This window comes from Malus sylvestris, chromosome 2 (genome assembly GCF_916048215.2).
Source record: "Malus sylvestris chromosome 2, drMalSylv7.2, whole genome shotgun sequence".
Classification (NCBI taxonomy): Eukaryota; Viridiplantae; Streptophyta; class Magnoliopsida; order Rosales; family Rosaceae; genus Malus; species Malus sylvestris.
Window position 1 is genome coordinate 35,036,477 of NC_062261.1, and position 27,260 is coordinate 35,063,736.

Sequence of the window (27,260 nt, forward strand, 5' to 3'; positions counted from 1 at the left end):
GAAAATACCACGTTAACAAGCGTTAATAGAAGTAAAGAATTATATCAATTTCACCAACTTTTGCAGGAAAATACCTCGTCATTGTTCAAGTCGAAACGCGTCGTTTCAAGCGACCACATATCATCATATTTCAGTCGCTTAAGCCCCAGGTTAAACCCTTCTCTCTCTCCCCCTCTCCGAATGAAGCATTCTCGGTTGAGCTCGCTGTTCAATTTCTCATCTCGTTTCGGTTTCCGAAACTCACCGGGCGTTTCGCTTTACTCGACGACGACGTATCGCCCTCACAGAGAGCCCTCGAGAGGCACACTCAACGAGCTCTACCGTCGGATTTCCCGCGCCGGTGATCATACAGCCCCCATTTCCCCGATTCTCGACCAGTGGATCGAAGAAGGCCGAACCGCACCCAAAGGTGCATTCGTCACCATCATCAAGGAGCTCAGGCAGTACAAGCAATACAAGCACGCTCTCGAGGTACTATGTTCTGTTTGGTTCTCTGGAAAATGTGGAAATGAAATTAATTTAGGGTTTCTTATTCCGTAATTTTTTTTTACTCAATATACTGAGATTATGTTGAAATCAGTGAAATTGAACTGTCAATGGCTTGAAATTATGCTAATTGAGTAGCTTAATTGTGTTCCTATCAGCATTTGAATGCATATAGAGCTTCATTGCTTCATTTTTGTGTGTTTATATTATATTTATGTGTGTGTGTGTGTATGTATATGTGTGTGTGTGTGTGTGTGTATATATAGATATATGTAGGAGAAGCTTTATAAGAGAATCCCGCTCCATGGAGCGGAATAGGATAGTGCCCTCATAATGAACATGTCATGACCATGTATGACTGTTCATAGTTTCGTGTTTTTGCCCCCACAATATAGGGGTGCTATATGGACAATACATAGTTATGAAACAGTCAATACGAGGGCACTGTCATATCTCTCTCCAACAGTGAAGTTGCATCCCCTTAAGAAGGGGATCCGATGTTCAGTCTTTCTACGGAATATCAACAACATACCAACAATTTTAAGCTTGCAGTATTGACAATTTCAATAATATCGATGGCATGTCTGCATTTAAAGAAAATGCAGTTAACTGCAACGTAAAAAAATTCTATGTGCGTGTGCGCATGTGTATTGGAGTCATAGCTTCTGAACTCAATAAATGGGAGTGGTTTAACAGTAGTTTAGATGCCAATTCTGATCACGATGCTTTAATATTCAAATAAGTCACCCAAGTAGCAAATCTTTCATCTGTTGCATCTACTTGATATTTGGATTTCTGGAGAAAGATTGTCTAGCTTAGTGAGTTAGCATCAACCCATCTTCTTAATATTAGTTTAGATCCCAATTCTGATAACAATGCTTTAATATTCAAAATAAGTGTCTAGTCTAGTGAGTTAGCAAGTATCAACCCATCTTCGGAAATTTGATCTCGTTTATTTATTCTCAGATATCAATGTGGTTGTCTGACAAAAGGTACTTTGAGCTTACAATTGCTGATGTTGCCATCCGACTCGATTTGATTGCAAAAGTTCACGGAATAGAACAAGCTGAGGATTACTTTAACAACATTCCTAAAAATTTGAAAGTTCTTGAGGTTTACTGTGCTCTCCTGAACAGCTATGCTCGTGCAAAACTTGTGGAAAAGGCTGAGGACATCATGCAGAAGATGAGGGAATTGGGGTTTGCTAGGACATCGTTGTCCTACAACAATTTGCTCAATTTGTATCATCAGACTGGAAACACTGACAAATTCAATGTTCTAATGAGTGACATGAAAGAGAAGGGCATTCTTCATGACAAGTTCACATATTGTATCCAGATCTCTGCATATGCAGCTGCTTCCGATCTTGAGGGAATTGACAAGGTTATGGCAGAGTGGGAGTCCGATCCCAAGGTTCTTATGGATTGGGATAGTTATTCCAACGTGGCAATTTCTTATAAGAAAGCAGGAAATGTGGAAAAGGCTTTGGCAATGCTAGAGAGGTCTGAGAAACTGATGTCAAGTTCTAAAAGAAAGAGGGGAGCATATGAGTACCTTATGACACAATATGCAGCACTAGGGCAGAAAGATAGGGTTATGAGACTCTGGGAACTATACAAGAAGCACATGAAAATATACAATAGGGGTTACATAAGTATAATGACCTCTGTGTTGAAGATTGGCGATATTGAAAGTGCCGAGAAGATCTATGACGAATGGGAATCCAGCAATTTATCTTTCGACATTTGTATCCCAAATTTCTTGATTGGTGCTTATACCAGAAAGGGCCTAGTTGACAAGGCTCTAGTTGACAAGGCCGAATCCATTGTTAACAGGGTAATACAAAAGGGAGAGAAACCGGATGCAAGGTCTTGGCATTATTTGGCAAGGGGATATCTTGATCATGATCAAATTGAGAAGACAGTTGAGTTGACGAGGAAAGCACTTTCAGTTGAGGGGTCACGGTGGACACCAGATGGCCATGTTGTCGCCGCCTGTATGGAATATATGAAACAGAAAGCGGATGTGGAAGGAGCTGAAGAATTTATAAGACTACTCGGGGAGAAGTGTAGTTTCCCCATAAGTATTCAGGAGAAATTGTTAGATTACATTAATAATGAGGATTCAGTCACTGTAGAAATAGGTGACCTGGAATGGGATCGTCGGAACGGAGTTCTGAAAGAAGCGGATTTAGGTTCCAACTAACCGAATCTGTCAGATACCTATTTCAAAAAACTCCCGAAATTGTGGGTAGCGAATGCAAGTCAACTTCAGGGAGTTGTAAAGCTTCTCTAACGATTTAAGGTATTACTTTTGTTCTGAACATTAAGTTTGCTGCAATTTGAATGAACTTTTTCTTCATTCCTAAATTGTTTGTCCTTTTAAGACGGTTGCCAATTTTTATCATCTGCATTGGTTTTAGAAAGTAGGAACTATCAGTGTGAGGAGCTTGTAGCTCAAATGGGTAAGAGCGTTTACTAGGTCGAGGGTTTTTGTTCGAATCCCTCTCTAATATATCTTATTTTACAAAATAAAGTAGAGCTACTTAGAAAAGATTTGATGAACTGATAAGGATTAAAAAGCAGACAACTCAAACCCAATTCATATTGAAAATTGACTGCCGATGAAGATTTTTTTTTATCTGACAAAGTGCTGTTATACACTACAGAGGGCATTAGTGTAAGGCCAACTGCTTAATTGACTTCTACAACTATCGATCCCGATCTAACAAAGTAATTGAGTTCAAACAACATAATGTTCCTTAGCGGGCAAAATCTTTTACCTAACACTCAAAAACTAAAATTTTAATTTATATTAAAATCTCGCTACATTTTGTCCTTTGTTGGTATAATTTTATTTTTTTCAACAAAAACTAATTAAACTTTTAGTTTGTGTGAATACACGTAGCATAAGTAAAATGAAAATGTTAAATGAGACGATAAGCAGTTGTTTGTTTTTTTTTTTGGGGGTTTTTTTTGGGTTAGGGGGGGGGGGGGGGGGGGGTGTGGGTGGGTGTTGAATGAGAAGGTAAGCAGTCCCTTTATCCTTTTTTTTGGCCGAAACGTCGGTGTGATATTTTGGATGTGGGAATTTTGGGATTTTAGGTTTGAAAGTGGGAATATGGGATTGCTTCCCACCCCAAATAAATAAGATTGCAGTGGGCTGAGGGACCCACGTGAGACCAGGAACAGCAGGCCAGCCCATGTGGAGATAATTCCATGCGGGCTGGCACTAATTAGCTGACTTGGAGGGGGGGGTATTGACTGCAGGCGAGTGCACTAGCAACACGGTTTTTATTGCCTAGATTGACGTGTCGTTGACATTCAATGGTTGTTGCGCCTTATGGGTTTTGATCTAGTGTGGTGCGCCTGATTACATCATTTTTAAATCCAATGACTCAAATTCAATGATAATATAAAATATCCAACGGCTCAAATTTAAATCCAACAGTCAAAATAATAATATTAATTAATTCAAATTAGATCCGACACCGAACCTCTATAAATACACATCCATTTGTTCACAAATCCATTAAAAAAAATTCATTTTTCTCACCAAGTTTTTTTGTTTGTTTGGAATTTGAATTTTATACACCAAAATGTTCGTAAAAATTAAACAAGATAGATTATGCAAAATCTAATTCCAAAATTATTAGCAAATATAAAATCAACGAGACATAAAAAAGTTTAATAAATTATAAAGTTGGCAGTGGAAATTCTAGGTCCTTTCCCGTTGGAGAAAAAAATTGCCTAACCTCATTCGTATAGTGAATAGAGAAAAATATAGGGTTAAATTCTGGAATTTTAGCCCATTGAGTTGGAGATAGCCTTATATACTCTTGATTCTTAAGCAATTTAAAAAAAATAATCCTATTTTTATAAACTAATTACTTAGGATTGCAGAAATGAATAATAATTTTTCCCTTTGCTTCTTATTCACGGCACCTTTCCTAATCCGATGGTGTAAATACCAAATAGCCTTGTTACATCACAAAAATTGACCTTTTATTCACAATTAAGCACATAAAGTCATCAAAGAAGAAAAGACACATTCATGGGCTTCTTAAACATCAATTTTAATCTAATTAGAAAAATGGTCCATCAACTTTAATCTAATTGGAAAAATAGTCATTCAACTTTAACTCAATTAAAGCAAGATCCCTCAACCATAACCATTTTGTCGGAAGTTCTAACGGGATTGACGAAAATGACTAGATTTTTAGTCAACATGCCAAATCTCCAATTAGGAGAGTTGAAGGGCTATTATTACAATTTTCTCTATTCATTATGTACTCATGATTTCTTAAAACAATTTAAAAAAAAAAAAACAAAAATCCTATTTTTATAAACTAATTACTTAAAATCGCAAAAATAAAATGGGCACAAAATAGTTTTGGCCTTTGCTTTCTAATCACGGCACCTTTCGCAAAGGTGACTTTTTATTCACAACTCGGCAGATAAAAATCGTAAAAGAAAAAGAAAAAGAAGAAAAGACACATTCATGGGCTTCTGAAAAATCAACATAAATTATCAAGTGCCCACTCAAGTGGGCCCATCCCATATTCTGTACGTCACAACGCTTTTCTCGTTGGCAGTTCAGACGGAGGAGGAGCGTCTGTTTTGTAAACGGGCATTTTAAGGCATACCAGTGGGGCCCACTACCGCCGACAGTGGCTCTTATCTTTTTGCAAAGCGGCCGTCCAACCACCCCGTTTTCTGCATTTCAAGTCAACAGTTTCCGACCAAAACCAAAATACAAGAAAATTGTGCTCAGCGTGAAATTACCTTTATACCCTTCTCCACCTTTCAATTTTTCCCACTCCTTTGTGGGGGTGTATTCTCTTGGTTTAATACAAGTGATGTAACTAGTTTAATTTATAACAAGGAGAAGAGGGGAAGATTTGGATCTGAAACACAGTGAGTTAAAAAAGAAAGTCTTAATCATCAAGGTAATCTACCATTTAGTTTCAAGTTAAACGAATATTTTTTAAATATCTAACTACTTGTATTATAACACTTGGAGTTGAGCAGTGTTCTCAGCATACTAAAAATTTATCATTTGGTAGGTGGCTCTTCTACCTCATTAAAATGGGAAAGGTACAATAAATATTCCATCCTACTAACCATCTATCCAACTAATTGAAAAGATAGTTGCTCACCCGTCACGCCCATGCAATACGTGAAAGAGAAAGTAGGTATATAGCACGTATAGTGTCACAAACGTTCTCTTAATCAACCGGCGATCAATGAATATATGATTTTCAGTATTGAATCTAATATCTAGAGTGGAGAATAAATAAAAATATTTTTAATGCATTAATCTCAACTATTGATATCAAATCCAATAGCCGATGATCATGAATCTTGTTGTTCTTCCCATCCAAATAAATTACAAGAATGGAGGGTATTTCTGTCAGAAAAGCAAAATATGTGATCTAAATAAACAAGTGAGTGCCATATGTAGACTTCTCATGTCACAAGCTTCATAATTCAATTCAAAAAAGGCCAACAACTTAGCACACAAAAACAAAATAAAATAATTCATAAAAAGAAATAAAAAAATAAAAAAGGAAGGAAAATAGGACCCAAACCGTACCTGTGAGTGCATGTCAGCGTCAGACTAGTATCTCAGCCTTATTCGAAATATTAATCATCTGCCAAACAAGCAGAAAACCAAAACTAAGAACTCCCAAAGAATCTCTGCTTCTTTGGCTTCCAAGAATCCCATTCCTCTCCTTTCCTTTCCTTTCCAATCCGATGCAATCTTTCCATCCAAAAACAAAGCATGGGACAAGAGGGAATTGCTTTCCTCTATGAGCTTTGAATTCCCCACCTCAAGGGGAGGACATAGTCCAACTTGGATATTGTCTTTGCTTCTGGTTTTCCTTTCAATATGGTCCAAAGAAAGGTGCCAAACAAGCTTGGAATCCAAGCTGATCATGATAAATTCGAGAAGCGGTTATCGAACCTGAAGACTTCTTCTCAGTTCCAAGATGGGAAACACAGAGGAGCTGATTTGAAGAAGAAGATGAAGAAATCTAGATCAATCAAGCTTTCAGATGTTGAGAGCTTGAGATCATCACCTTTGAGGACGAACTCATCTCAGCCAGGAAAGCCGCCACCGCCGGCTCTCAATGTTCCAAACCCTGCGGCTTCCCCTCAGAAGCAGCCCCTGGCCAAAACAACTTATGGCTCGCCAAACTACATGAAGCCCACCAGCTGTTCTCATGCAAGGAAGGAGCAGTCACAGGTTAGTCTTCGAAGTTCTCCGCCAATATTTTCAGATAGTAAGAACCAGAACCGAAAAAATTCGGGCAGTTCAAAGCTTAGCTCTGCTTCTAGTAAACCTGAAAGAAGTTTAGCAAGGACATCTAGTTTGAAGCTTGCGAGAACTTTAATAAGGTCCCCTAGTTTTAAGCCGGCAAGAGCTCCGGCGAGAAAATCTTCCAGGGTTGCTCTTTGTGCAGATGTTAATGTTCAGAGAGCAACTTGTTCTTCAACACTGAAGGATACAAAGTTTCCGGATTATCTGATGATTAGTCCTGGGGGAACTGAAGCTGAGGGAACTTCAGTCATGGAGGTTTGCCCGTATACGTACTGTTCCCTTAATGGACATCGTCATTCACCTGTGCCACCATTGAAGAGTTTCTTGTCTGCCAGAAGACGTTCGTTGAAGACCCAGAAGATGATGAAATTGCAAGCTCTAAGTCCACGTGGAGCAAAGCGATGTATTGATGGAGTAAAAGAAATTGATTTCCAGCAGATGTTTGATGAGAATGACAAAACAGCTGAGAAAGAAGCTGATTTGGATTTCTTTGTTGAAATCTATGCTACAAACAAGGAAGATGACACCGAGGCAATTGGAAGGAAAGCCGGAGCTGATTTTGTAGGAGAACAAGATGGTTACGAGGGTCCTGTGTTTCCAAATTCTGCAAGTGATGAAACAGAAACAGTAGATTATGCCAACAACCTAGTTGTGGAGAACCTGTCGGATAGATCACAGCATTCTGAGAGTGAATCTGAGGCAGAAAGCTTTCGCGAATTTCCTGAAGATCAAAAAGAAGATGCAAATGAAGACTACGGATCACTGTCCGATCAAGAGGAAAATTCCACTGGAAGCTGCTCGAACGAGAGCAACTCTGAAGACCTTTCAAGCACTGAAATGGATTATTCCAGTTCTGAAACTACTGACATGGAGTGGGAGGAAGGGCAATTTTCCACTGCAGTGCTTGATGGTTATGAATCTGGTCCAAATTCCGGGTGTTCGATAACAATTCAAGACGCTGATGTGCATGAAGAATCTCGGAACAAGTCTGATGCAATGAACGGTGACTATGATAATTTGATTCAGGATTATTATGCTGTACTGCAGAATGATGGTGATGCCAGTGAACAGGATGGCATAAAAAAGAATTTTGATATTCAAGAATCTGGACAAGTGCATGAAAGATTGAGCTATGACCAACTTTCCTACAGCGATGATGCATTCGAAGAAGACAGTGAACTATCAGAGACAGATTGCGTAGAGAAATCTTCATCTTCAGTGGAAGAGCCAATTGAGGAACTACCAACAACTGGCAAGGAACTTCAAGAGCAAAATAGAGTTGTTGAAGCAGAGGATCATGAAATCGATTCTCACCTTGGAGATGCTGAAAGAAACTGCAGCAGTGTGGAGACAGGCGAAGCTTCAGATAACCAACCAAAGAATGCATTTCATGAAGAAGAAACAAGTACATTGACAGGAGACCGAATTTCTATTCCCTCTCAGGATATCGGTGAAACAGATGATGCTGAAACAAATGAAGGATGCAACGGGAGCCCTGATAAAGGGAATTCAGAAACAGATCAAAACGTTCCAAGTGGTGACTTTGGCTTAGAACCCAAACTCCCTACTGTGGTGTCTGAAAATCAAATGGAAGCAATAGAGCAAATTGGTGATGTGAAACCATCACCGGAGATTCAGCTTTCTGATTTGGTGCACGATGCTTCTGAAGCTGATGAAGATGCTGTCAAGGTTGACGATTATGAAAATTACATGAAGACTGAACCTCTCCAGCTTAATGACATTGCTGAAGATGGTAACCTGTCCAATGGGAAGTACAAGAAGCCTATAACTTCAAGTTCCAATGAATCTGAGGATCAGAGTGATTTAAGGCTGAAAAAATCAGGTATCTCCAATAGCAACACAGGACAACCTGACAATGTGGAAGCGAAAAACAATTCAGAGCCAGAAGCCACAAAAAAATTCAACACGGCCAATAATAGCATAAGCCCTGGGATGAAGAGAAAATTTTCCGAGGCAGCAAGCAACTTCGACCAAGAGCTTCCCAACACCTACAACTACTGGAAAAGAATCAAATGCAAGAGACTTAGCATGGATGAGGAGGAGCAAAGGAAGTTCAATCCAAGAGAACCAAATTACCTACCTTTGGTTCCTGACCCCGAAGCAGAAAAGGTTGACCTCAGGCATCAGATTATTGATGAAAAGAAAAATGCAGATGAATGGATGCTTGACTTTGCACTCCAGCAGGCTGTCACGAAACTTGCTCCAGCAAGGAAGAAGAAGGTTGCACTGCTTGTTGCAGCTTTTGAAACGGTCATGCCAGCTCCCAAAGTGGAAAAACATCTCAGGCATACCTCCGCAGCCTTCAGTCACGCAAGACCTATGCAAGCTTGTAGTTGATGATAGTTATTGAGGTGAATATATGATCGCTATCTCCAAACCTTCAGATATTAATTCTAATAGCTGTTCGTGAGCTCATATTGTTAGTATCAAATAACAAAGGGAACCCATTCACATATTGTTGTGCAGGTGAAAAGTCTGCAATATTGATATTAAGTTACTGAAGCAAAAGCACAAGTACATAGAAGAGCTACATTTCCAGCAGAACACGACTCACCGTTTCTTGGATCCTGTCAGAACTTCTGAAGAGGAAGGAGGCAGCTTCATGCAGTGACGATTCTTGAGTAGTTTCTCCTAGCTCAGTGGATGTAGTGCTAGTGTACTTTGATTAATAATAATATGTAATGGCAGATTAATGTTATATGTTGTGAGTTGCTACCATCTTTCCTTTGCTGTTGTACGAGGCACTGGTCTCCAAAACAATATATATGGTTGTTTGCTTAATATGCATGTCAACTGCCAACTGACTGCCATACTCACATCCAAAACGTCATTCTAGCAACACTAAAGGTACAACTAATTTAAAGCTGCTCGTGCATGCATACGGGGCTTCTAGCTCAAGCGGTTAGGAGCATTTAACTCCACACTCGAGTTCCTGTATTCAATTCCTACTCTCCCAATATCACTTGTATCAGGGAAAACAAAAGTTGCTCATGCATGCTACAATAACTTACAGTTATTCACATGATACTTATATCTACAACGTCTTACCATCGCATTGTAACAAACGAAAACAATTATAATTAAGATTTCCCAGAATATCATATATAAACATAATGAACCCAACTGGAAACACTTCTCAAAATGTATAATTCCTATAACATGGGACTCTAGCAAATAATTCTCAGAACTCGATTCACAAATGTCAAATAATTACTCACAAAATTACAACAATCTCGTCTATGGTAGATGTACGTTGACTGCAGGACACTTGACAAGAAGTGACCGGAGTTCTGCAAAGTGATTGCCTAGGCCACTAACATGTGATATTTTCTCTGTCGAACCAACTTCAAGAGAACTAGTAGTATCAGAGATTTCACTCTGTTCTCTATCTTTTTTCGCAATCATATCATCGTACAAATACCCGAGGGCATCTTTCGTTGAAATAGAATGCACAGATTCAAACAATCTTTGAAATCCATTTCTTTGTTCTTCTGTTTCAATCAACTTCTCCCTTAAACCATCTGGAAGGCAAGCCAGCGCACTATGGATGGAAGATACCCCAGAATGGATAGAGAAGAAAACAAAACTAAAGTAAGATATATAGAAATTCCAAACAGTACAAAGATTTATGCAAGCGAGACATTACTACAAAATAATATTTGCTTCTTTATATTACCTAGTAACACCTCTGACAAGACCCCAGTTGTACCCAACAAGGACCGATTTCTTAAAGCCAATATTAAATCCCTCTTGTGAAGAAGCTTCTTTTCCCGCTATTACACCATCACGGTAACCAGTCTACATATTATCAACAATTTAAGCACATATTAGAGAACTACCTGAATTATGCCCGAAAAACAACTAACTAAACCCACGTAATGACAAAAGTATGTCTGAACTGTCAAACAACCGTATGGTATTGGTTATGTCTCCTCTGCCATTCCCTGCCCAAAGCAGATTGTTCATGCAATTCATCGTCAGAAGCACACCAAGATGCATCTTCATCACACGGCTCAACCCTATCATGGTCTGCAAGAAAACATTAAAAAGATTACTTACTACAGAGAACAGCAAAACCACAGCAGTTATACACTAATGCATTTACTTATCTACGGCTGACTATAAGATGAAATTAACAAATATCATATGTGGATCACTGTTATACGGAAAAAATGGTGCTTTAAACAATTAAAATACCGTGTAGATCACTTTCTATACTGTTCACACTGGGTGTAGGATCCAATTGTATTTTTTCTACGCTTAAACTTTCTGAGTAGAGCTCATGAGCAAAACTTCCCTCCATCTGTTACAGCATAAAGCAAACACCAATATCAAAATTACTGTAAAGACTGATGTAACATCGAGCTTCTAAACACTAACTTTAACGGGAAAATGTACAAGAAAATTAGAAGAGGAATGTGTTTTAATGATACAATCCTAGAACATAAAATCCAGAAGACGTAAAGACCATGACCACCGGAAAAAACCAATGCAAACTACATAGCCTCAAGCACAAAGCTAATAAGAGCATAGTATATTCACCAAAAGCTCAAGAACACTACAAGTTCAACCTGATACATATTATGTCCGGTCCCGAAACCTAGGACATGACTTGGTCGTGGATTATGTTACGGGAAAATGGCATCTATTAATACTTTTAGTAGTGTCCCGTCGTTTTAGTTTTCCTTTGATTCCTAAATTTACAGAACCTAAAACAATTCAAGTAACCATGTTCATATCCTCGGCTACAACCGAACCTCCCCTTCCCTCCAAATGCATTTCCCCATCACAGATACTATAATCATATCACATAGAACATACTGGTCCTCAATCCCCATTACTAAAGCCGTACGATTAATATCCATCACTCCAAAGGGACAAATGCCATACACACAACCACAAAGGAAAAAATACCACTCCGTTGGAGCGACACACGGTGCACTCTCGTTGCCATACTTGAATTCAACTTCATCAATTTCCATTTGATCAATCCGCAATCGCATGCCAAGCAGAAAAAGAAACATAAAATCCAACATTCCATTCAAATGATTCCATTGAGATAAAACTTTCAATTTCCAAAAAGGTTGAAGTAATTGAACTCAATGCATATAAAACACTTGAGAAATTCAACTCTAAACATCTCAATTAACGATTAAAATTAAGATTAATCGTAAAACAATTCAAACAGTTCAAAACAATCGTCAAGATTATATCAAAATAAATCACACCACTATAAAGTTACACAAAGAGAGACAGGGAAAACGAAGGAGATGGCAGAAAGAGAGTGAAACTGACCTGGAGAAAAATAAAAAAATGGAAAGGAGGAGAAGCTGCAGAGGTTTCAACACTTTGTTAACGCCAACAGGTTTTGGACCATGTGCCTTCGGCTCGTGGAAGAAGATGACTTGGACGCACCGTTTCAGCCTTTAAGAGTATGCTCCAATAAGATAAAAGGAAAAAAATCCAGATGTCAAATAGCCACTGGCTGGAACACCTACTTACGTGGAGTTCCCGGAACCCCGAAATATTTCTCCACTCTCTGAGGAGCTGGAGAAGATTTGTGTAATGGTAGTTGGGCCCTTTATGGGCTTATGACGTATTATTTATTTTTCGTCCGGCCTCCTGATGAATCTCCAGTCGATTTCAAAACAATTTTTTTTTTCAATAAACGATAAAGTTAGAGGATTAAATTGTAGATGTAACGGTTGGAAAATTGGTGCTTGCACTAGAATGCGAAGAAGAAAAAGGAAAAATTGCATTTTACAACCCAAGCTGGTCCTCCAACACAAAAATCCCCCCGTGGTTTGGCTATCTCAGATTTGGCACATTTTATTATGCTCACTTTGCAGAAATGCGTTGCTCTAACATTCTGACCACGCTTTCTCTTCTTTGTCTAAACTTGGAAAGCCCCTATCTACCATGCTTTCTCAATCAAGTGTCGGATGCCAGAACAAGAAAGTTGATCGCTTGGAGCAATTGCATTCCATACTTACCAACCACAAAAAGTCGATTGTTTTGAGGAATTATATTGCAAACCAATCACAAAGCAGACCCGTAACAGGCTGGTAAAACTAGGAGAGAATCTCTCTTTGTACCCACTGCATAATCGTCCACCGTAAATTGAAATGAAGAAACATAGGCATGATAACAATAAAGTATGCATTACTCTATGGGCTTTCTTTTCTTTTTTGTTTCCAAAGAATGAAGATGAGTATTTACCAAGTTTTATCGAGGAAAATCACCAGACTGCTGCATCTTCCAACATATCGATGTGGTACAATGAGGTTAGTTGGGATTTGCCATGTTCTTCATCGGACTCAAGATCACAAGCATCTTCAACATATCCAGATCGCCTCATCTGTTCGAGGAGAAACTTCAAAACATAATGTATTTCTTTCCTTTGAGGATGCTGTTTATCTTTCACCAGGAAAACATACACATGGCCCTGTATTTCAATCCGCCTGCAACCTGGCTGCTTGGTGTACATGTTTGAGAGAAGAACATATGGTCCAGAGTTCCTAGGTTCAATATCTAAGAGTTTCTCCGCCACATACTCCCCTAAGGTAATGTTACGATGAACTTTACAAGCAGCAAGCAAAGACCCTCATATAACAGCATCAGGTTCAATTGGCATGACCTCTATCAATTTTTTTTGCATCATTAAGGCAACCAGCTCGACCGAGCAGATCAACCATACATGTATAATGGTCCTTCAATGGTACCAAGCCATGTTCCTCACTCATAGAGTAAAAATACTTTTTTCCTTCATCAACCAACCCTGCGTGGCTACATGCATATAGAACACCAATCATAGTGACATGGTCTGGTTGCTCCTCTGATGCCAACATTTTTCTAAATATTTCAAGAGCTTCAGTCCCGTAACCATTTTGTGCATACCCCACAATCTTGGCATTCCAAGAGACATAATCCCTTTACAACATGTTTATAAAAACTCGACAGCCATCTTTAACAGATCCGCATTTCATAGACAATACATGTCTATTAGAGAATTTCCGAGCAAAAATATCAGGCTCTTCACCAACCTTGAATTGAAATCCGTGCTTCAATACGTGTACATGAACCTGCCTGCCAAGCTGCAGATCAACAAGACTTGCACAAGCATTGAGTAGATTCCCAGATGTATAGTGGGTTGGCAGAACAGACTCCCTTTTTAGGAGGAGAAAGAGTCCAATGGCCTCTTCATTTTCCTCATTGTGTGTGTAACCTGCAATAAGTGCATTCCAAGAGACTATATTTCTTTCCATCATCCTTGAAAACATCAATCTTGCGGCTTTTACGCTTGCCGATTTTGCATATCCACTTACCATGGAAGTTTCTGAGACAACATTGCTAACAGGCATCCCACCAAAAATCCACCTGGCTTCTTTTACTCTTTTGCATTTTGCATACATATCAACTAATGCATTGCCTAAAACAAGATCATTCTTGTATTTATCACATTTTACAACACAAGCATGTATTTGCTGACAAAAACTACCAGGGCTTCACTTGCTGGGCCATTCTGCTGATAACAAGTAATTAAACTGTTCCAAGAAACAGTATTCCGGTCATTCATCCCATCGAAAACTCTTTTTGCGCAAGAAACACTCCAACACTTACAGTACATATCGATAAGTGCAGACCCCATGTATGCATCTGATGAGTATGAGGATTTCGCAATTAAAGCGTGAATTTGGACACCCATTTTCAACTCTCTTAAACCTGCATAAGCACTAAGAGCACTACCAAACGAGTATTCATTTGGCACAAAATCCTACCCATGCAATCTAGCAAAATATTCCAAAACCTCTTTAAAATGGTCATGCTGGGCAAACCCTGATACCATCGAAGTCCATGAGCACTGGTCAGGCACAAGCATTAACCTGAAAATCTGCACAGCCACATCAATTAGACCCAACTTCGTTAATGCGATTATAATGAAGTTCCAGGTGAAAGTGTTCCTTTTAGGCATTGTATCAAACAGTTTGTGTGCATCTTCCAAGCAACCACATTTTCCATATGTATCAATGAGCCTATTCTGGATAAAAATCTCTGAGGAAAATTGGGTCTTGATGATACGCGCATGGATGCGACGTGCATCACGTGCAGACTTGGATCAGATGCACGAATCAAAAAGCTTCGCAAAGGGTGTGGAGTCGAGGAAAGAGAGGTCACCCACAAGGTGTTTGAACAATCCATGTCTAGTTCCCATTTCGGTCATCGTAAAAGATTGAAATTTTATTAAAATATGATGTTAGTTTATAAATTGTTTCTTGTTATAAATAGGCGGGAGAGAGAGAAAAGTTTGCCGGAGGTCGAAGTAGAACAAAATCTGACCATCACACTTTTTTGTTATTTTTACCTGTTCCCGGTATGAGAGATGGATTCAAAAGAAAACGAGTGAAAGAAACTTGTATAATTTCTTTCTGCAGTTGTTTGCGCTTTTTGTTGTTCACAAAAAAGGACTGAAGCTAAGTTTTTTTCATTTTTTTTTGGGAGTCTCAACATATCTCCTTTATATAAGCAAATATCATCGTCTTATATTTATTTTTTACAGACAAGAGATACTGTATCAAAATTGTAAGTATTCCACCTTATGTAAATGAACTATTTTACCCACATGCATATCCATACTTTACTTAGAACACTCTTCCTTGGATATCCATGCATCATTTATTAGCTGCCTTATTAAAACCTTGCTAGGAAAAATCCAGTAAAAAAACCCTAGTCAAAGAAAAAAAGTACAACTTTGTTTGGATTATTAATACAGTGTTGGGTGCGCTTTTGTTGCCTCGTTAAAATCTTGCTAGGAAAAATTATTTAGGGGGTCATATGTAAAAGTTGACAAACATTTCTTAAATGTATAATAATCTTAAAAATTAAACTGCAGTTTCATTATTCATAATTTATAGAACAAATAATACTAAAAGTTACAATTGTTCACGACGCATTTTTATATTTTGAATATGAAAATGCTAGCTGCATTATAGCTTTATTATCAATTGAAGAAAAACAATGTTCTCAATATGAACAACCGTGCTATCACTTAACCATTGATCTTCCATTCAATTACGCAATGAACTTTTCACAATTCATAGCAGAAGAGGTTCTCTCTACTGAAGCAGTACCAACCAGTAGAACCAAAGACAATGTAATTAGCAACCACACATGATTATATACTATATTCCTTCTCGTCTCCACAATTTTTTTTCTTTTTTTTTGTAAGACTACCAATTTCTTTCAATTGAGAAAATTCACTACTCAAACACATATCAAGAATATAATGCCCAAGTTGATCTTGAAGTGCCAAAAGTTGACAAGTAGAAAATTCATTCGGATAAAATTGAGCAAAATGAATTAGTTTTTGTTCGCCAAAAGTTGAGAATGAAGCATTCAAGTTTGCTGTAGCCAAGGAACAAAATATTGATATTATCGGCGAAATATCGCCGATATTATCGTTTTTTTTAGATACCGATATTTTCACACTTATCCTTTCATTATCGTCCATATATCGCGATATTATCGGTAATATCGCGATATTACCGATAATATAGCAAATTATCGCTAAGGATAATGATTTTCTGGTACGCTTTCAACTTTGGGCTGATAGTCCATTTTATAATCCCCTCCACCAGCTTCTCTTTATGCCTTGGGCGATGTGGGACAGAAGTGGTCCATTTTATAATCCCCTCCACCAGCTTCTCTTTATGCCTTGGGTGATGTGGGACAGAAGTGTACCTCACACTCACCAGCTTCTCAAAGGAAGAAAATAGGAATTTCGGCCAGTTTCGTCACACCCACTTTAAACGGTCATAACTTTGTCAAAACTCAACAACATCAAGCAAGACAAAAAACGAAAGTTGTAGCCCTCGAAGAGACGAAGAGAATGGTACCTCACACGACGTCTGAATCGTCGTGGTTTGGCCGGAAAATTCCTCGAAAGTCACTGAGGTCGCCGGAAACTGGGTAAGATTCAAATGAGTATAACTTTTTCAATACTCAACGAAATTGAGTGAAACAAAAAGGAAAGTTGTACTACTCGACGAGACGAAGAGATTGATACCTTGCACGCCAGCCAACTCGCCATGGTTTTGCCGGAAAACCAAAACGTTTTGCCTCAAGGGCTGGTACATGTGAACTTATGACTCCAACTAGGTAAGAGCCATATCTAATTTGGGGCCTTCTATCCTATATTTGTGGACAACCATCAAATGCTAAAGATTAAACAAACATAATATGTTCTACTGCTTAGCAAAAAAAGCTACAAACCCTTTGCTTATCAACAAAAAAAGACAAGTCCTTGCACTAGATATACTTTCAAATTACGTTGAGTAGCAACCTGATATATGTATTCGGACGAATTATAAAACAATTGACACACTCCTGGCTTCCAAAATTCAATTCTTTTACTTTATATAAACTTGAAAAAACATAATCGGCATCCAAATTAAAATTTAGTCTTATTCAACATATTGATTTTCACTCGTTAATTGATATACTATAATTTGGAACTTCAACGCCTAGACGCATGCTTATGTGTAAGAAATTTAAAGTGTCAAATTCGGCACATTATTCTTCATCATTTTATTCACTTCCCTTTTTTTTTTTTAATATCCTAAATAAAACCTCCCAATATTGTACTAATTAATTATATATAAATGATTATGGTGTGTTTAAACTTCTTTCATTAATTACTACATATTTTCTACACTCACAATGTTTGCCAGCTCGCTATATAATCAACTTAAATCAGTTAAATCCATCATGCAATGCATTTTCTTCCAATTTTTTGTGATAAACTAATAGATAATTGACTAAATGAACATCCTGCAAAGTTTCATTAAAAATTTCCAAGTTTTTCTTACAATTTCCGTGGTTTCCATGTAATTTTTATCGATATCGATATTTTACCGATATTTCCATCGATATTTCCGTGTTTTCGGACTACCGATATTTCCGATATTACCGATATTTTCTTCCTTGGCTGTAGCATGCGCGTCTACGCTTTTTTCAAGCTACTACTTGTCTATTTTTACTTATGAAGAAACATGTTCTAAAACTACATCTTTAAGGGCAACTCCTCCTTGAGACATTTTATCAAGCAGTTGGAGTTCGGACATGTGTAAAGGGCAACTCAAACCTTCAAAAAAGCAGCATCTAAATCATTCATGAAAATTAACGACAATTTTAACTAAACCCCTTGCCCCTTCATGCATCTCTTCTACCTTACATTCTGACGCACCAAAATTAAAAAATAAAAATATTCTTTTCTCACCCACTATGATTATTAAAATAACTTGATGTACTTTGTCAATATAAAAAAAAAATAAAACAAAAAACTCAAGGAAAACTCAAGCAACCCATGAACCTGATGCAACTATGAATCAGATGAGAATTCGCTTTAATACCCGTGTCAATCGGATTCTGCAAAGAGAAACAAACTCTTCTCAAATTTAGAACAGAGAAACGTCCCAAGAGGATTCCACTCGATTCATCAAGCATCAAAACGCTCCCTATTCAACACAGAATCCCCAACGATCCATCAGCTCCACCTCCTCAACCAGCACTGGACACCAACACCCAAGCCCCAAAATTAAAAAAAAAAAAACTCCCGTATTAGAATGTAGACCCTCCACCACCAGGAATCATCAGCACCTTGAGGACCAACATCTCCATCTAAGATTGAGCTTAGGATGCCGACAGCTTCCAAACAACAGGTTTGTTTTAATTAACAAATATGACTTCTATGACTATCAAGTTTAATTATATTTTTGGCTTCTTATTGTTTGTTCTTAAACGCAGTCAAGCGACTCATTTGATCATGATTCACCGAAGAAAGATGCATGGAGAATGATCTACTATCATGTGGCTAATGAGCGGAGGCAGAGTCATGAAAGGACCAGGATAGTTCCAGGCTCATCTTGATATTTTTTCATGTATAAAGATTTAGTATTATACTTTTGATTTTCAAGGTTTTCCAAAGCCACAGGTCCCAATCCGGCGTTTTTACTTTAATTTCTTTCATTGGGTTTGATTTGATTTTGATGGCTCCTATGCAGTTTAAGTAATCCGTTGCTTGTGAGTTTTGAGGAGGACTTTGGTTCGAGGATCAATGAACGGAGAGAGGAAAAAGGCCAAAGATAGAGAGGCTACAAGGACGACACTATACCGGACCCAAACCACGTTGGTTAGTTGCTCACCATGCGGCGGAGTAATTTGTAAGATCAGGTGAACGTTTCGGATTGAGACATTTGAGCCCCTCCTAAGCTAAAATTCTGGCTCCGCCATTGCTAGTGAGAAAGGAGAAGTTGAGGATTCATCGAAAGAGTTTTCCTTCCCATTCAAGGGTAGTGATGTAGAGGGGTTGAAGCAAAAGTTGAAGGAAGAAACCGGGCTGGAGGAAATTTCTGTGTTTTCAAGCAATCCTCTCACTGGAAAACTTTATCCCCTCCTACAAAACCGGGCTTGGAGGAAATTGCTGTGTGTTCACGCAAAATTAAAAACACCTGTAGAAGAATGTAGACCAGTCTCTCAAACACAAAATCCAGCCAAAAAAGCCGGCAAAATCCTTGCACAGTAGCAAGAGGATGACAAAACCCAGCAGAACGAGGCTGTTGTTGAATTTGTCAATAAAATTCTCATATTAATTTTTTGAACCTTGAGGTTAAAATTGTCAATAAATTTTTCATATTAAAGTAGGTTGAGAAATAGGGCAATGGTATGGGCATAGCACCACACTTACTAAATGAGGTGAATAAATGTATCCATGAACAAAAATTAGATTCTAATTTTACATTATAGTCCAAAATTCATATTTTTCAAAGATTAAAATGAATTTTTATAAAAAAAGAATATGTGAATGTCAACTCAAGTTATCCCGTTAACGAAATACACACACAACTACACAAGATGCAGGTGCTACAGTATCGAAGTAATTCCCAAGCAAGAATCAACTATGATCAGACTATCAGTACATGCTTCCTCTTCAAGATCATTTAAACCTTGACTGAGAATCAATGATTGATGATGCTTCTGGACTTTAATTTTTACTGCAAATAAGAGATTCGAGTTAAAAAAAATCACATCAAGATGGATGATTTACACACCTATTTGGTCGGATTCATAGGTTTTTATCATGGTTGCAGAGGAAGGGTAATGATGGAGGAGAGATATTGGAGGGGTGGTGGTGGCTCGACGGTTGGAGGATGGAGTGGGGATGTGATCGACGGAAGGAAAGAGGTTGGAGGAGGGGATGGGATGGGTGGTGGAACTGCCAGAAAGTGTCATGGAGAATCTGCAAAGAGGGAGAAGAAGATGAGTATTTGGTTATGGTTTAAAGTGAAATGGTGTTGCTATGGTTATGGTTTATAGTGAAATCGAGGATATCAAGGTTCTTCTTCTATCAATCACTGAAGCTTCACTCACCCATACTTAACCAATGCGGCTACTCATCGGCTTGCTCGTATCGGCATGACTTCCTGTCAACCTACCAGATGGTTGTCTTCCCCCAAGTATACTCATAAATTTATTGTTGGAGAATAATTCAGAAATAAACAAAAATGACAGAAATAAATAAAACTTGAAATTTTAATACTTTATTAACCAAAAATACTTGCTGTGCAGAATGAGATTACACAATAAATATAGAAATTAATATAAGAATATCAATGGTACTAACTTGATTAAAGAGGGTAGAGGCTAGCGTAAAAGCTATGTCATTCGAACAGTATTTTCGTCTCACTCATGTGCTTGTGGTTCTACAACGTCTGCTCAACTAGGATTCAACTACCTAATTCTACAACTTGCACTGGATTCTAGAATCTAGCGAATTTGCTTTGTGTGTTTACTCTCTAGAAAATTCGTACGGAAGAAAAAGAGGAAGAAAGGATGATCTCACTTGGATACTGTGATTGCAAATATATAGGTTGTTTCACATCCTTTCAAATACCTATTCAACATATTTGAAAGTACACAACTATTTCTAAGAGCTGTGTCTTTTAATCAAAATGTTTTTAATTAATAAATTAATTAAAAACTTAATCTGAAAATTAAAATTAATGAATCAGATTAATTTAAATTCCAAGGCCCCAAGTGCCCCAAGGCCCTTGTCTTGATTAATTAATATTAATTGTAATTAGACTATATTATACAAGCCTAATCCACACAACCATAAGGCCCAATTCTTCAATCCATTTCCAAATGGTCCATGTTCTAATTACTAGACTAAAGCACTAAATATATATGAAGGACAATGAACCTTTAGTGTTTCCTGATGTGGGACACCAAAAGTCTCAAAACCCTTACAATACCCCACATTTTGAGACGACTATGTGGTCCTAGAGAAACTAAGATACGAGAGTAAACAATGTGACATACATCAAGAGATGTGTCTTTCGGACTTGAACCTACCTTAGTATATACTTATCGAATTTACTAGATGACGCAGTGAATATAAAATCTTGAACTGTTTATCTCTGCAGTAAACTAAGACAATAAGCAAAACATATGCCGCACCAACACATCAAAAATTCATACGTTTGTGTTCTTTTGGTCCTGAACAAATCTTGGATTCATGAGAGCTTTAGAGAATGTAGTCATGTAATTCTCATAAATGCGACCCCACATTTACTTTCATATAGGTGATATTGATTAAGAATATGCTGCTACTATTCCACTTGATTTACAAGTATCAATATCATTAAACAAATGTATCCTACACCATCAGTAGTCACCACACTTCTTCCATCATAGGAATGGGTATGTAAGTGTGTTTCTTCTTGAATCTAGCCAAACCAGTTTGCCTATTGAACCTAGACTATGGGATCTCCAATCAACTAGGTTAGGTTTCCGTTTGGCAGTTTCATTTTACTCTATTGGCTTTAAACCCATTCCCTTCAATGTATGCTTATTTTGCTCTCTAGATAAGCCTTTAGTAAGCGGATTCGCAATATTATCTTTTGACTTGACATAGTCAATAGAAATTACACCACTAGAGAGCCGTTGCTTTATTGTATTATGCCTTCGTCTAATTTGTCTAGACTTCCCATTGTATACACTATTTTTAGCTCAATATTGTGCAGCTAAACTATCACAGTGTATACATATTGCCGTTGCAGGTTTAGGCCATATGGGAACATCTTCCAAAAAATCTCTTAGCCACTCAGTTTCTCCTCCAGCCATATCGAGAGCTATAAATTCCGATTCCATAGTTGATCGGGCTATGCATGTTTGTTTGGAAGATTTCCAAGATATTGCTGCTCTTCCCAAAGTAAATACATATCCACTTGTGGATTTCGTATCAGTACTATCTGATATCCAATTCACATCAGTAAATCCTTCAAGCACAGGAGGATACCTCATATAATGCAATCCATAATTCATTGTATGGTTTAAGTATCTCAATACTCGAATTAAAGCTTCCCAATGATCATGCCCATGATTGCATGTATATCTACTCAGTTTACTCACTGAGTATGCTATATCAAGCCTTGTACAGTTCATAATGTACATAAGGCTTCCAATAACTTGTGAGTATTCACGTTGAGATATAGCATCACCTCTATTTTTCTTAAGTTTGCTATTGGCATCAAAAGGAGTAATTGCATCTTTACTTTCCAAATGACCATATTTTCTAAGTGTAGCTTCTATGTAATGGGATTGTGTAAGAATATATCCTTCTTGGTTTCTTTTTATTTTTACACCAAGAATCACATCAGCTAGTCCAAGATCTTTCATATCGAAACTTGATTTCAACATCTTCTTAGTCCAATTTATTATCTCTTTGTTAGTTCCCATTATAAGCATATCATCTACATATAAACACAACATAACGCAAGCATTATTTTGAGTTTTTTTGAGTAGACACACTTATCACACTCATTTATCTTAAAACCATGTGTGATCATAATATGGTCAAAATTTTCATGCCATTGCTTTGGAGCTTGTTTAAGCCCATATAGCAATTTCACAAGTTTACAAACTTTGTGTTCTTGACCATTAACCACAAACCCCTCGAGTTGTTCCATATATATTTCCTCATCTAAGTCTCCATTTAAGAACGTAGTCTTTACATCCATTTGATGTATTTCCATGTTATGGAGTGCATTTATAGCAAGTAACAGTCTTATTGACGTAATTCTCATTACATGCGAGTATGTATCAAAGAAATCCAAACCATGTTTTTGACAATATCCTTTAGCTACCAAACGAGCCTTATATTTGTCAATTGTACCATCAGGTTTTAATTTCTTCTTAAAAATCCATTTGTACCCAATTGGCTTATTGCCAGGGGGCAAATCGACTAATTCCCATGTATGATTTTGCATAATGGAATCTATCTCACTGTTAACTGCATCCTTCCAAAATGGAGCTTCAGGAGTGGACATGGCCTCCTTGAATGATTGAGGTTCTGTCTCGGTTAATAAGGTCACAAAATCAGGCCCAAAGTCCTTTCGAATTTTTGTCCTTTAACTCTTTCTAGGTTCAAGTTCTTATTCTTCTTGAACTCTGGACGAGGATGAACCATCATCATGTTCTCTAGGTTCGTCATTAACCTCAGATACATCATCATGTAATCTCTTTTTTCAATAAATTAGACTTGCCTATTTTGTATGGAAATATATCCTCAAAAAATATTGCATTTATAGATTCTATAATAGTGTTGACATGTATATCACTTACTTCGGGATGAGAAACTAAGAATATATAAGCTGAACTATTAGATACAAAACCAATAAAAACACAATCTATAGTTTTTGGCCCTAATTTCGTTCTCTTTGGCAAAGAGACTTGTACTTTTGCAAGACAACCCCACACTTTAAAAAATTTAAGCGTTGGGGGTTCTTCCTTTCCATAATTCATATGGTGACTCATTTCTTGTTTTAGGTGGAATTCGATTCAAATTTTGTTTGCAGTAAGTAAAGCTTCGCCCCACATATTGTGTGGAAGTCCAGAGCTATTCAACATGGAATTGATCATGTCTTTAAAAGTCCTATTTTTCCGTTCGACAACACCGTTTTGTTGTGGTGTATAAGGGGCTGTTGTTTGATAAATTATGCCATGTGTGGCACAAAATTCAGCAAATGCATGAGACTCATATTCTCTTCCCCTATCGGACCTTAAGACTTTAATCTTCTTGTTAAGTTGATTTTCAACTTTTGTCTTATATATCTTAAACATATCCAAAGTCTCATCTTTACTATGAAGTAAATAAACATAACAAGACTTACTGAAATCATCTATAAATATTACATAATAGTTCTTTCCACCACGAGTTGGATATGATCTAAAATCACACAAGTCACTATGAATTAAATCTAATAAATCATTGGATTTTTCATGCACTGATTTAAAGCTTTGACTTGCAAATTTGGATTCGGTACAAGTCTCACATTTAACATTATCTAGATAATCAATTTTGTGTAACAAACCTAAATTATGCATTCTGTTGATGCACAAAATCAGCGGGGACTTTGGTACAACAGAAAGTGTTAAGTTTGTGACATTCGCTAGATTGCTCCGGTCACTAGTGTGGATAAGTATGTAAATGGATAGGGACATGGAAGCAAACACAAGATGTACATGGTTCACCCAGATTGGCTACGTCCACGGAGTAGAGGAGTTCTCATTAATTGTGAAGGGTTTACACAGGTACATAGGTTCAAGCTCTCATTTAGTGAGTACTAGTGAATGATTGAGTACAAATGACATTAGAAAATATTGTGAGAGAATGATCTCTATTTATAGAAGAGAGTTTCTAGTTTCATTCTGACATTGTTGTGATTGGCTTCTGATGTTGACACGTGTCATGCTATGATTGGCTTCTGATGTCGACACGTGTCGCGCTGTGATTGGCCTCCTGGTTGGAGGGAAACTCTTATGGGTCCTTGACGGTATAACGTTGACCGGTGCTCAGTAGTTTCGGGATTGGTCAAGTATGGTACAAGCAGTGCTCCCCTAAGTTCCCGAGTGAGGGAAGCTCCTCGGTTAGGGACTTGCAAGATCTAAGCCATTGAGTAATCACGAAACTTCTAAGTACCGAAGTGTGGTATCATTTTCACTTGCCTTATCTGTCTCATATGTAGATGTGGCATCTTCTCTGGAAGTACTTTTCCTCCATCCAAGGGTGGTATCTTTAACCAATGAAGATGCATAAGGTGTTGAAGATGAGTACTCGAGAGCAATGCCAGGTAAGTAATCAGGCAAGGGGTTCCAGGCAGTCAGTTCCTGACTGGAAGCTTGATTCCAAGTGTTGACTGATAGCTCTCTTTCTCTTTGTCTTGTAGGTAAGAACAAGGCCAAAGGAAAAGACAGGGAAAAAGCATGATATGTGATACTCTTGCTTTTAACCCTGATGATATGAGATACTTTTGCTCTAGTGTGGCTTGTTTGCAGAGGTATTATCGGGAGGAAAAGAAGCTGAGTATTTCGAGAGACTCTGCTGAGAGTGCCTTCTCGGATGTGAAGAAAAGTTGAGCATTTTTTTTATTTACAGGTCTGCCTGGCTGTGGAGGATGAAGGTCGACAGATATAGGAGTCTCCCTAACAACAAGTAGTAGTGCTATTCATTTACCCTTCTTGGTCATAACAATGTAGTGGGAGCTGCAAGCTTCACGCGTTTTAACTTTGTTAGAACACTTCGAAAAAGTGGTATGTGGTATTTGGAAAGCTGATGTTGCGTGTGAAGATTGAAGACAAGCTTTATCTAAGGAAATCTGGCTTTCGAAGTTCGGAGAGCGGTGCCTTTTCGATTTTCAAACAAGCAATCCTGTCGGGGATCTGGCTTTCAAGATTTAGAGAACGGTGCCTCTTCGATTTTTGAGAAAGCAATCCTGTTGGGAGTCTGACTCTTGAGATTCAGAGAGCAGTGTCTCTTCGATTTTTGAGAAAGTAATCCTATTGGAAGTCTGGCTCTCTAGATTTAGAGGGGGGTGCCTCTTTGATTTTTGAGCACGTAATCCTGTTGGGAGTCTGGCTCTCGAGATTCGGAGAGCAGTGCCTCTTCGATTTTTGAGAAAGCAATCTTGTTGGGAGTCTGACTCTTGAGATTTGGAGAGCAGTGTCTCTTTGATTTTTGAGAAAGTAATCCTATTGGGAGTCTGGCTCTCGAGATTCGGAGGGCGGTGCCTCTTCAATTTTTGAGCACGTAATCCTGTTGGGAGTCTGGCTCTCGAGATTCGGAGAGCGGTGCCTCTTCGATTTTTGAGCAAGCAATCTTGTTGGGAGTGTTTTCTCGAATGTGAGTAAAGGTTGGGCATTTTTGCTAGTTTGCCTTGCCACGGAGCACGGAGGTTGACACACATTGGGACTTTCTAGTTATCAAGTAGTGGTACTGTTCCTTTACCCTTGTGGGTAATAGTAGAGTAGTTGGACCTTCATATTTATGTGTCTAAACTTTGTCAGAGATCTTTGGCAAAGTTATCTGTGGTACCCGAGGAGTTGATGTTGCGTGTGGAAAGTGGTGCCTCTTCGGAATCCGGATAGTGGTGTCTCTTCGATTTTTGAACCAACGGCCCTGTTGCCCTTTCTTTTATAAGGGCACCAATTGTGTGCAAGAAGTACATTCAGAGAGTTATTGCTTGTAGGAATTTTCCCCTTACTTCAGAGATTTATTGCACCTCATTTCTCCTTCATCATTTCTGAGAATGTCTGGCCCATCCGACCGTCGTTTTGACTTGAACTTTGGTGAAGAGGCAGCCATGCCTTCTCAAGACAACATATGGCGCCCATCCTTTTTATCCCCTACTGGTCCTTTTATCGTTGGGGACTCTGTGATGAAGAATGATATGACCGCTGCGGTGGTGGCCAGGAACCTTCTCACTCCCAAAGATAACAGACTACTTTCCAAACGGTTTGATGTGTTGGCTGTTAAGGATTCTCTGGCTCTCAGTGTTCAGTGTGCAGATTCTGTGTCTAATATGGCCCAATGCCTATTTGCTCGAACCTGCCAAGTTGAATCATTGGCGGCTGAAGTGATAAGTCTTAAACAGGAGATCAGAGGGCTCAAGCATGAGAATAAACAGTTGCACATGCTCGCACATGACTATGCTACAAACATGAAGAGGAAGCTCGACCAGCTGCAGGAATCTGATGGCCAGATTTTACTTGATCATCAGAGGTTTGTGGGTTTGTTCCAAAGACATTTATTGCCTTCATCTTTTGGGGATGTACCGCGTAATGAAACTCCAAATGATCAACCTTCGATGCCTTCTCATTCTGGGGTTCTGCCTAGTACTGAGACTCCGAATAATCACATTCTGGTGCCTCATTTTTCTAGGGCTCTGCCGACTGCTGAGACTTCTCCTGAGCAACCTTTGTGAAGGCTCCATCTTGTTTGTTTATTTTGATTCATGTATATGTACATATTTGTAACTTATCGGAGATATCAATAAACAAGCTTTCCTTCATTTCAACGTATTGTGTTAAATACA

At 38.2% G+C, this 27,260-nt stretch overlaps 3 protein-coding genes and 1 pseudogene across 3 annotated transcripts; 2 read left to right on the plus strand and 2 right to left on the minus strand.

The window, feature by feature from the left end:
* Positions 1-129: 129 nt before the first annotated feature.
* Positions 130-2,855, plus strand: LOC126600656 (pentatricopeptide repeat-containing protein At2g20710, mitochondrial-like). Its single transcript, XM_050267265.1, has 2 exons — positions 130-471; positions 1,453-2,855. The coding sequence occupies exons 1-2, from the start codon at positions 181-183 to the stop codon at positions 2,689-2,691; spliced, it is 1,530 nt and encodes a 509-aa protein (XP_050123222.1). The 5' UTR covers positions 130-180; the 3' UTR covers positions 2,692-2,855.
* A 3,306-nt stretch (positions 2,856-6,161) lies between these two features.
* Positions 6,162-9,612, plus strand: LOC126600607 (calmodulin binding protein PICBP). Its single transcript, XM_050267196.1, has 2 exons — positions 6,162-9,182; positions 9,298-9,612. Exon 1 carries the CDS (start codon positions 6,379-6,381, stop codon positions 9,166-9,168), a length of 2,790 nt encoding a protein of 929 aa, XP_050123153.1. The 5' UTR covers positions 6,162-6,378; the 3' UTR covers positions 9,169-9,182; positions 9,298-9,612.
* Positions 9,613-9,886: 274 nt separating this feature from the next.
* On the minus strand, positions 9,887-12,270 carry LOC126600743 (uncharacterized). The gene is made up of 5 exons (XM_050267390.1): positions 12,127-12,270; positions 11,029-11,134; positions 10,742-10,860; positions 10,508-10,629; positions 9,887-10,372 (listed from the first exon to the last, which is right to left on the minus strand). The coding sequence occupies exons 2-5, from the start codon at positions 11,132-11,134 to the stop codon at positions 10,069-10,071; spliced, it is 651 nt and encodes a 216-aa protein (XP_050123347.1). The 5' UTR covers positions 12,127-12,270; the 3' UTR covers positions 9,887-10,068.
* Positions 12,271-13,066: 796 nt separating this feature from the next.
* LOC126600685 (pentatricopeptide repeat-containing protein At2g13600-like) lies at positions 13,067-14,818 on the minus strand (annotated as a pseudogene).
* Between the last annotated feature and the right edge of the window lie 12,442 nt (positions 14,819-27,260).